The sequence below is a fragment of the Anabrus simplex genome, chromosome 2 (assembly GCF_040414725.1).
Source record: "Anabrus simplex isolate iqAnaSimp1 chromosome 2, ASM4041472v1, whole genome shotgun sequence".
NCBI lineage: Eukaryota > Metazoa > Arthropoda > Insecta > Orthoptera > Tettigoniidae > Anabrus > Anabrus simplex.
Genome location: NC_090266.1, coordinates 455700665 through 455712677, shown reverse-complemented (window position 1 = coordinate 455712677; position 12013 = coordinate 455700665). Strand labels below are relative to the sequence as shown.

The window sequence follows — 12013 nt, the reverse complement described above, 5'->3', positions numbered from 1 at the left end:
CAAAAAGTAATTAGTGGGACGTAAAGCAAATGACATTATTACGAAGTTAGTTACACTATTACTGTAGCAGTATTCAACACTTACTGTTTCCAGGAGCACCATTCCAGTTGTAAGCCCCCTAGCTCCAAACGACACGGCCTATCCATTCCAAACACCATCACTGCACTAGCCTAGATCACAGTAAACTCGACTCCATAATTGCAACACGCCGCGTTCTTCATGTCGCTACATGTTCCACCTACTATAGCCGCTTCGTTCACAGCCACGCGGTGCATGACGTCTACAGGCCACCACAACAGGCGACCCCGTGAGTAACTCGCTTTTAACGTGCAGCAGCTTGCTCGCCTGAGTCAACATATTGAGTTACATTTAAAAACAACAGGTACTACAACTCATTCCCAAATCAGCAAAGGCTCTGAAACTCGCTATCTAGTTAAGCTATCATGCTATCAGTTTGAACTCGCTCGTCTCGATAGCTGCAGTCGCTTAAGGGCGGCCAGTATTCGGGAGATAGTAGGTTCGAACCCCACTGTCGGCAGCTCTGAAAATGGTTTTCCGTGGTTTCCTATTTTCACACCAGGCAAATGCTGGGGCTGTACCTTCATTAAGGCCACGGCCGCTTCCTTCCCACTCCTAGCACTTCCCTGTCCCATAGTCGCCATAAGACCTATCTGTGTCAGTGCGACGTAAAGCAACTAGCATTAAAAAAAAAAAAAATGAACTCGCTCGCTTTACATAAAATAATAACAATTTCTTCAAATCCAGCGCTAAGAAAACAGTATCATTCGAAGGAATATTAAGAACGTATCCCCTCAGAGTTGCAGTTAACAATTAGTTTTTTTATTATTTTTTTTGCTAGTTGTTTTACGTCGCACCGACACAGACAGGTCTTACGGCGACGATGGGACAGGAAAAGGCTAGGAGTGGGAAGGAAGCGGCCGTGGCCTTAATTAAGGTACAGCCCCAGCATTTGCCTGGTATGAAAATGGGAAACCACGGAAAACCATCTTCAGGGCTGCCGACAGTGGGGTTCGAAACTACTATCCCCGAATACTGGATACTGGCCGCACTTAAGCGACTGCAGCTATCGAGCTCGGTATTAACAATTAGAAGAAACAGTTTCTTACAAACGCCTTTGTGTTGTATTAAAAACTTAAAGACAGCAATTTTTTTTTTTTTTTTTTTGCTTCTTGCCACTGGTTTTACGACGCAGCGACACAGACAGGTCTGATGACGATGGGAAAGGATAGGGCTAGGACTGGGAAGGAAGCGACAATGGCCTTAATTAAGGTACAATCCCAGTATCTGCCTGGTGTGAAAATAGGAAATCATGGAAGAGCACCTTCAGGACTGGTGAGAAGATGGGAAACCGCGGAAAACCATCTTCAGGGCTGCCGCCAGTGGGGTTCGAACCCACTATCTCCCGGATGCAAGGTCACAGCTGCGCACCCCTAACCGCACTGCAGAACTCGCCCGATTAAGACAAAAGAACAGAACATTTGACCATCCTCGGTATTCACCCACCAAAATTCCCTGCTCTTCAGATGACTGCATAATCCAATCCCACTGGGACGGTCAACACACGACATACTCAAACCCAGATAATTTGATATTGAAATAGTGGTATTGCGAGACAGATATATCCAGAGAATTCTATCAACCAGACGTACTCGCAGGATAGCATGACTCAACACAGTGAAGGTGCAGTAGCCGAGTTGCACTAACTTCTCACCAAGGCGGCCCTGGTTCGAATCCTGGCCATTTCTGAAATGAAATATCATGTTCATGTGGTTGACTGGAGGTCCCACGGCTATGATCACGATTTTTTTTACAAGTTGTTTTACGTCGCACCGACACAGATATGACTTATGGCGACGATAGGACAGAAAGGGTTAGGCGTAGGAAGGAAACGGCCGTGGCCTTAATAAGGTACAGCCCCAGCATTTGCCTGGTGTGAAAATGGGAAACCACGGAAAACCGTCTTCAGGGCTGCCGACAGTGGGGTTCGAACCCACTATCTCCCGAATACTGGATACTGGCCGCACTTAAGCGACTGCACCTATCGAGCTCGGTGATCATGATATCAAGAGCCATGTAAATCTACGAGCTTGCTTACTCAACAAACTTCATAATATGCTCCTAAATTCTTGTTCAAGTTTATGAAGCGATCAGAACTTAGTTTACGGAGTAAAAAACCCAAGGCTTACAATTTGCAGGAAGATGTGCAGATTTATTTTATAAGTGGAGCAGAATCTCCTTGTCGAAACTGTGGTATTGGCAAAATCATTAAGAATGATGACTGATGAGTAAATGCACAGGGGGCCTACATACAGCGAGGCGAGCCTACTTCCTAGTCATTTTGTAGGAATAGACCGCAGACTATAATGATGAGAATGGGGTTGGTCTCAATGTTAATGCTACTGAATCCCACCAACCACTTCGAAATGCCAGGCTCAGAAATCCACTGCCTAATGAATGTGAAGGTATTTATGACCATAAATTCTATACGAATCACAGAAATTGATATTTTTAAGCTGCTTAATTCAATCTTTTTGTTTCTCTTATATAATCCACCATTCTAATTAATGCACGAAGCAATGCTGCAAGATTAAATCCTTGTTGGATCAGATTCGTATTATTATTATGATTATTATTTCATTTGTATATTTATTCTTAATATTTTACGCTGGAAAGTCTCCATATGTGATATAGGTAATTTGTTTTGTACAAGCGGATAGGAAAACAGTGCTATTTACTACTCGGAAGTTGTGTGAGTCATACGGGCAGCTTAGAATTCGATGACGCGGCCTGGTTGTTATTGTATTAGCACCCGGAAGAGGTTCGGGGCGTGGTCTTAGTATGACAAGAGGATATTCCACTCGTGATTGGATGGCAAGGATCAATCTAGATGTACCATGTGTGAGTAGGGAGAAGCCAGGTCTATTTAGGCATGTGAGAAAACGGCGGAGAGGACTTGACAACACTTTGAGAGGAGATGTAACTATTTTGAAACGTTCTTAACGTGAAATTTTGTGGAATGTGATGTGTGGTACTGACTTACAAACTGTGGAATGCTTAGGCACTTGGTAGGCGGCTTGGTATCTTATGTGTTGGTGGGAGCTATGGGGTGCTGTATTTCAGACTTTCCATAATTCATGTTTTGGAACAACAAGCGTGTGTTGCTCGAGTGAATGTATCTTTAAACCAAGAGTTACAATCAGTGAACACAGTATTATAAATGTACAGTATCTGTGTGATATAACAAGTGCCAATTATGAGTATAGGCAAGTTGTGTTGATACACACAGTGAAGGGTATTTATCTACATATACACTAACTGAGCAAATATCATGGGATAGCGGAGCACTGATGCGCAGGTGTGTTGTCTGCACACCACACGCCCCCTGTGCCAGCGGCAGTTGTATAAGAGACCTTGTGAGCACTAGATGTGCATGTGACAGATGTAACATGGAACGTCATCGTTCGAACGGGGTACGGTGGTCGGTGCCCGACGGATGGGAAGTGCGATTTCGGAAGTGGTGCGGGAATTCGGCTTCACACGATCAACCGTGTCCAGGGTGTATAGTGAATGACTGAATGCGGGTGTCACCGTCCAAAACAGACGAACGACCGGCCGTTCAGCCACCTTCGATGACCGTGACCGGCGACATCTCAGACGGATTGTCAATAGTGACAGACGAGCAACCGTGCAACAAATCACGGCTCAATTCAACACAGGCCGTGCTAGACACGTCTCCCAGTGGACAATCCGTACGAACATGGGTTCTATGGGGTATGGGAGCCGGCGCCGCACACGGATGCCACTGTTAACCCAACGTCATCGGGCACAACGACGCGCATTTGTCGCCAGTCACCAAGGATGGACACTGGAACAATGGCGTAACGTAATATGGTCGGACGAATCACGATTTCAACTGCACCATGCCGATGGCAGGCACCGTGTATGGCGCCGACCTCATGAAGCGATTGATCCCGCCTGCCTCGAAGGTGTGGTCCAGGGCGCTGGTGTCTCTGTTATGGTCTGGGGTGAATTTTCCTGGTATGGGAATGGGCCCCCTAGTTGTTCTGGAAGAGACTTTGAATGGTACGCGGTATGTTGAGCTGCTCGGAGACCATCTCCACCCATTTTTGGCCTTCCAGCGCCCAGACGGTTCTGCGATGTTTCAAGTTGATTACGCGCAGCCACATCTCTCCCACGTCGCCCGGGAATGGTTCCAGGAACATGCAGCGGAGGTCCAAAGACTGCCATGGTCACCCAGGAGCCCCGATATGAACCCTATCGAGCATATCTGGGATGTCCTGGATCGCAGGCCCCATGTCATGGATCCTGCACCCACGAACAGACCAGCATTGGCGGCCGCTCTGCAAACGATTTGGTGTCAGCTGCGTCCAGAGGACTACCAGGGACTTGTCGACTCACTTCCACGGCGTCTCACTACAGTTTCGCAGGGCCAGAGGAGGACCCACACGCTATTAGGTGACTATCCCATGACATTTGCTAAGTCAGTGTATGTGCTTTGTAATTAATGTTCAACGGACTGACTGCATATGGTAGCTTGGTCCTCACTTTTGGTTTCCCACTGTTTTTGTTGTTGCTGCTGCTGTTGTATATATTGAGTCTTCCAGCAGAATTTTGTGAGTGTATTTTATGTATATTTTGGCGTGTTGATGAGGTGCTAATGCTCGGATGTTATTCAGAACATAGTTAGTTATTTTAGAATAAGTTGAGCTATTGATGAACCTAGGTGCAGTTCCTACCTATATAATCGTTTTCAGAAGAAGTACGCCCTGGGAGAGAGAATTATCACGCTTTATTAAAATTAGAGAGATCCATTCTGGTGAACTCTGGCGCCCATACTACGGACATTTCGTTTAATTATCACCGGCCTGCGAAGATTTTCCAGCAAAAGTGATTGTATGTGATATACGTCACATTTAGTGTCCTTATGTAAAAAATAATACCAGTTGTTTCGTATCACGTACAGATTTGGCACAATTCCGTTTGATGTTTATGCTAATGGAGCTTCGTTGTTGTAAATGAGGTTTGGATTGGTTGTATGGAATGCAGGTATGGACATGTCTGAGAGAAAATATTGTATGTGCTCTGTTTTGGAGGGGAGTAAGTTATCATACAGGAACACCGGAAGAACAATTAGAACAGTTGCAGTTCGCGCATGCGCAATGTCAGACAAGATCAAAACGCCAAGATCGCGTTTCTCCGTAGTCTGAGAGGAGAATCTGAGAATGTGTGTCATGCCTTTGTTTACATGTTACAACGTGCACTTGAAGTCGATTGAGTGAATAAGTGAGTTAATTTGTGTTAAAATGGCAAGTGGCAGTGATGTTCGGAGGCGAAAATGTGTGAACAATCCCAGCTCTTTCGTTTATATATGTGGCCAGTGGCGGCTCGTGAAAAAATCAGCCTACGTGCTACAGGAAAACCACTGAATAAGCTTTCTTTAAGTCTGCATATTGCCATGATGACCAACATACTTCAAACCTGTTAATAATAATAATAATAATAATAATAATAATAATAATAATAACAATAATAATAATAATAATAATAATAATAATAATAATAATAAAGCTTTTCTCACAATTTATAACTCAGAACAAACAAGAACAAAATTACATTGTAATGCAGGAAAACATTTAGGGCCAGTCAAAGATTCTTTGACTCACCAACGAATTCCTTATTTTTGATTCCAAAAGGAAGATGGATATTTTAATAAGCATTGGTTGGTTTCCTTAATAACAACATTATCATTGCGATAGATTGCCTCCACTTACGCTTTACTTTCGAGACTGACGTTGCTTTCAATCCCAGGCGATACTAATCTCTAGTGGCAGAATCGCTAACCACTTACCACGTTCAACATCAGGGTAGCAGGAAACATCGTGCAGTTCTACCCCCCTTGCGGGAGAAAAAGTAACTATTGACGGGATCAGTGAAAGTTGAGCCCGGTTTATGGTATAGTCCACCGGCTACGGGGTGTGTTGCAAGCTTGGCTGCGCCTGCGTATTGCTTCCTTCAGGCTACAGGCCAGAGCTCATTTCAGATGAGCACGGACTAAGTTTCCCGGGAGAAGAGAGCTAGGTGTTCAACAGATCTTGTCCTGATTTTCACCAAACAAAATTCATACCGTACTCAAAACAAAGAAAAGGCACCAGGATAATTGTACTGTACATAAATAATTCCGTACAGTTCCAAGCTACGTGCTGGAGCCCGGTAGCACGTATTGACCGGCCGCCACTGTATGTGGCCAGTATACAATTAAAGGCCAGAAGCGAAATATTACGCCATTTATAAAAAGCCTGCACTTGGCATATTTTAACAAGAAGTAAGGTGATCAGGACAAGAATTTCGCACCCCATATTATGTGTCAAACGTGTGTAGAAAATCTGCGGCAATGGTATGATGGGTTGTTGCTGTTAATGCCATTCGGAATCCCAATGGCTTGGCGGGAACAAAGAAATCATTTTGACGATTGTTATTTTTGTGTATGTAAAGTGTCCGGGTTCAATACGAAAAAGAAAAAGCACAGTGTGTATCCCTGCCTTCCGTCTGCGTTTCAGTGACGTCATGCTTGGCTGAGGTCGTGTCGGTTCGTGCTCCGTATTAATTGTGCTATTTCCTGGTGCATATTGAAGTTAGACGTCTAAAACATGTTTCTGCTGCTACAGTAAGTTGCATAGGAGTATTCAATACATAAATGAAATTGGTAGATATTCATATAATTGCCTAATCGTGCAGTTTTATAGTCGTAATGTGTATGTAAACATTAAAACACCAGTGTTGCCAACCTAATTAACTTGAAGTGTCGGAGTATTCTCACTGGCACGCTCTTTTGTCAAGTCAAGTCGATATATCGAAAGAGTGTAGCGATGAGTACCTGCCTGGAATGTACAAAGGCCGTGCCTAGGCAAGACGTAACAGCAAAGATTCAGTGCAATGACTGTAGTAATTGGTTTCATAGCAAGTGTGTTAATCTTAAGGAAACGGATGTGGAGTATATGTTGTCACAGGGTCAGGTGTGGAGGTGTAAACAGTGTTCTAACAAGAGGCGTATGAGTTTACATAGTGATGCGACAGTGGTGCCATCTGTGGGTGATATTTATAAATTACTGCTAACTATGCAAGAGAAGTTGGACAGTGTAAACGAGTCTACTACTGACATCGAGCGACAACTAGGCAATTCAATTAATGTTTGTCATGAGAGACTGGATGAAAACAGTAAACTTATTAGTGAACAACAGGAAATAATAGACAGGCAACAAACTATTATAGACAATTTGGTCACCGAAAATAGGCGGCTGGCGAACATGGTAAACAATCTTGATATGAGGTGTGATGACCTTGAGCAATATTCAAGGTCTAACACTGTTGAAATATTTGGTGTTCCCGAGTCTCCTAATGAGGATGTAGTGCAGACTGTCATCAATATAGGCAAGGCTTTAGACTTAGATTTGAAGGAGGACATGATTGATGCTTGTCATCGATTAAAAAAAAGGTCTCTAATCGTCCAACTTCTGGAATTATAGTTAAATTTGTTAGAAGGACCCATAAAGAGCAATTACTCGTCAGGCGCAAGGTCAAGCGAACCTTATCCACAACTCAGCTCGGCATGTCAACTCCCAACCCAATCTATATTAATCAATCACTTGCCCCAGCTAGAAGAGTTTTATTTGCAAAGGCGAAGCAGTTGCAACGTGAAAAGGACTATAAATACCTCTGGGTTAGTAGAAGTGGAAAGATCATGATTAGGGAGGTAGACGGTAGTCCTATACATGTCATCAGTAATAATGAGGACCTGAGTAAGCTCTGATCTCCATGCATTTCCTTATACATTTATTTATTTTTTCTTTGAAATTATTTATTTGTGTGTAAATATTTGCTTCTATTTTCTAATATTTATTATTTTCTACTAATATTTGATGATTCCTGAGAATGAATTAACAATTTATTATCAAAATGTTAGTGGCCTAAGAACAAAAACTGCTGTTTTCTTAAAAATCTTATATGTAGTGATTATGATGTAATTGTACTGACAGAGAGTTTTTTGGGTCAGGATATCATGGATAGTGAGTTCTGCGATGATCGCTATGTAGTGTTCAGAAATGACAGGGATCTGTTTTTATCTGGGAAGACTAGAGGTGGTGCAGTTTTAGTAGCTGTCAAAAAGGAGTACAAATCCAAACTTTGTTCTAAATATAATGATCAACGGTGCGAGTCAATAACTCTTTACATTCAGGGTCATACTCGTAAGTTATTCATAAATGCTGTGTAGATTACTCCCTCTTCTAAACTGTCTGTATATGAAGGATACTTCAATTACGTTGAAAACATAGAGGGTCTTATAACATCTGACTGCCTTATTGTCGGTGATTTCAACATACCTGAAGTTGTTAATGCCAGTTATAACTTTAATGAAGGATCAATGACCAGTCGTTGTCTATTTCAGTTCATCTCATATCTTGGATTAACATCACGTAACAGTATCCAAATTGTAATTTCAGGACATTAGATTTAGTATTAGGTAATATTCAAGTTGAACTGAAGCATGACGAATTCACATTAGTATCTGAAGACTTACATCACCCTGCACTTTGTTTAGTTTTACCGCCCATTAAAAAAGTTCCATTGCCTCCGATAATTAATCGCGAATATTACAACTTTAAAAAGGCTGATTTTTTGCGGCTGTATTGTAACATACGAGACTTCGACTGGAGTTTATTGTATTCTTTCAAAAATATTGAACTTGCTGTTGATTTCTTTTATACATCGCTGTACAAATGTTTCGAAAACTGCGTTCCAAAGCAGAAAGTAATTCGAAAATCCAAATATCCAGTTTGGTTCACGCGTGATATTATTCAGTCGATAAAAATAAAGAAGAAATGTGCTATAAAAAGGAGATTTTCGAAATATTACGATACGAGATTTAAACAGATTCGGTCGGAATTGAAAATGAAATTACATGTGGCCTATGCTGTTTATATTCATAATTTAGAAAATGGAGTTAAGAATAATATTAGTCAGTTTTGGACATATGTCAAAAGTAAGCGGGAATCACGTTCATGTGACAACACATTTCTACTGAATGAAAATTGTTGCTGAGTATTTTTCATCGGTGTATGTGAACACGGATTTTACTTATAATGTGGAACATATTTCTTTGAATGAAGCTTTTGTTCTTCCCAGGGTTGATAAATTGAACATCACTCATATACTGGTAGATGAAGTAAGAACAGTCATTAATAAAAAGTTAAAACCTAAGAAATCCAGCGGACCTGATGGCATTCCAAAAAATCAAACCAAACCAAACCCCATGGCACTACAGCCCTTGAAGGGCCTTGGCCTACCAAGCGACCGCTGCTCAGCCCGAAGGCCTGCAGATTACGAGGTGTCGTGTGGTCAGCACGACGAATCCTCTCGGCCGTTATTCTTGGCTTTCTAGACCGGGGCCGCTACCTCACCGTCAGATAGCTCCTCAATTCTAATCACGTAGGCTGAGTGGACCTCGAACCAGCCCTCAGGTCCAGGTAAAAATCCCTGACCTGGCCGGGAATCGAACCCGGGGCCTCCGGGTAAGAGGCAGGCACGCTACCCCTACACCACGGGGCTGGCACCTGATGGCATTCCACCATACATAATCAAGGGCTGTGCTGACATACTGGTTGCTCAATTAACCTTCTTGTTCAATCTTTCTTTAAAGACATCCTGCTTCCCGAAAAAGTGGAAAATGGCAAAAATTACTCCAATCCTAAAGGGAGGGAATTCAGAGATGATAGCAAACTATCGCCCTATTTCAGTAATTAATGCTATGGCGAAGATATATGAGCACATACTGTACTTTAGGATTTACGACCATATTAAAGTAGAGCTATCACAATGTCAGCATGGCTTTATGCCCGGCAGATCTGTCATTACTAACTTGCTGGGTTTTACTCAAAAGATTTACAATGCATTAGACACAAATAGAAGAACCGATGTAATATACATGGATCTAGAAAAGGCCTTTGATAAGGTGGACCACAAAATTCTTTTGATAAAGCTGCATCAGTTTGGAGTTTCTAAATCATTACTTCAACTATTAAGTTCCTATTTAAAATATAGGCAGCAATCTGTTTATTTTAAAAGTGAAATTTCACATAATTTTGTAAGTTCTTCAGGTGTGCCATAAGGTTCCAATCTTGGTCCTCTCCTATTTCTCATTATGGTTAATGATTTGCCTGGAATGGTTCGTTCCTCTGATTGTTTATTTGCTGACGACGTTAAGTTATATAAGACCATGTATAAATGCAGTGACGTGAATGATTTGCAACAGGATATTAATAATATTATATTATGGTGTGATAGCAACAAATTATTTCTAAATGTTAAGAAATGTAAAGTTCTAGTATTTACCAGGAAAAAGGAATATATAAATCCGACATATTATATTGGTGAAACAACACTTGAAATTGTAACGCCTATTAATGATCCAGGAATTACTTTCGACAGCAAGTTAACTTTTAATAGCCATATTGCAAAAGTAATAGGTCAGTCTAACAAGATGCTTGGTTTTATTATTAGAAATTCCAAATTATTTACTCAACCTGAAGTTGTTATTATTAAGTTGTATATAAGTTTAGTACGAAGCAAGTTAGAATATTCGTCGGTAATCTGGGACCCCCTTTATAAGGACCAAACACGTCATACTGAGAATGTACAAAATAAATTTCTAAGATATTTGTATTATAAAACTTTCAATGTATTTTGTCCATTTGACATTTCAACCCACTATTTAAGAAGTTTATTCAATTTCACGTCTTTGAAAAACAGGAGAACATTAATTTCGTTACATATATTGAGGAAAATTTTGAATGGAAGTATTGACTGTCAAGAATTACTTACCTTCATTCCATTTCATGTACCACAAGTAACATCACGACAGCACGTATTATTTCACATCCCAAGATCTAGAAGCGTTCATCACTCTAATTCACCACTAGTCAAAACATTGTCAGTTTATAATTCAATTAGTGCACAAGTTGATTTATTTGCTGGCGCTAGGTTGTTCAATAAGCAAATAAAGGCCATTTTTTTACTAAATCATTATTAAATTCCTCTTTGCTGGAATGCTAGGTACTCATAAGTTTTTGTTTGTGTTTTTTTCAACTTGTTTAGTAATTTTCTATGGTTGATGTATAGCCTATATTATTATGTTTTTCAATTGTAGTAATAATTTTAAAATGCGTTCTGCTTATTAGTTTTCTGCTGTACTTCTTTCTATTATTTTTACTATTGTTATTATTTTTGTTTGATGTATTTACACTTTAAAGTCTATATGTCATGAAGGAACGTAATTGGGCTTAGCCTGTGTACCTTCGTATTATCAAATAAATAAATAAATAAATAAATAAATAAATAAATAAATAAATAAATAAATAAATAAATAAATAAATAAATAAATAAATAAATAAATAAATAAATAAATAAATAAATAACCCCCGTACCACATGGACCTGATATTCCTGTTCCAAAATCACTAATGCGGTTACCAGGGAGTGTCTCTTTGTCATCTTCAAGTGCAGAGGATGGTGATGATGATACCTCTGTACCGGATGTTGAGGATAAAACTCCACGTCTTTATAATCAGTGTAACTTAGATGATTCGGTGCGTGACCTAGACCTCACTAAAGACAAGAGTGAACTTTTAGGATCAAGATCGAAAATCCACAGCCTGTTTCCAGTCATTCGACCGCGTCAAGAATCGAATGAGTGAAGCCCCCATCTAGCGGCGAGGATTGTGCCGGTTACCGAAGCCTGTCGCACTCCTCTGGGGCAATGATAAATGACTGATAGATGAAATGAAATGTTAATGGAGAGAGTTGCTGGAATAAAAGATGACAGGGAAAACCGGAGTACCCGGAGAAAAACCTGTCTTGCCTCCGCTTTCTCCAGCACAAATCTCACATGGAGTGATTGGGATTTGAACCATGGTATCCAG

The 12013-nt window shown here is 40.8% G+C and overlaps 1 protein-coding gene across 2 annotated transcripts in view; it reads right to left on the bottom strand.

The window, feature by feature from the left end:
• Pli (E3 ubiquitin-protein ligase pellino) overlaps window positions 1-12013 on the bottom strand; it is an 826064-nt gene that overhangs the window by 753875 nt on the left and 60176 nt on the right. The window contains exon 1 of one of the 2 annotated variants that reach the window (XM_067140840.2): window positions 85-199. The exons of the other annotated variant lie outside the window; for it this stretch is intronic. Coding sequence (XP_066996941.1) covers window positions 85-158 — 74 coding nt within the window. The 5' untranslated portion in view covers window positions 159-199. Of the gene's footprint in view, window positions 1-84; window positions 200-12013 lie in introns of those variants that run through there. 2 annotated transcript variants of the gene reach the window in all.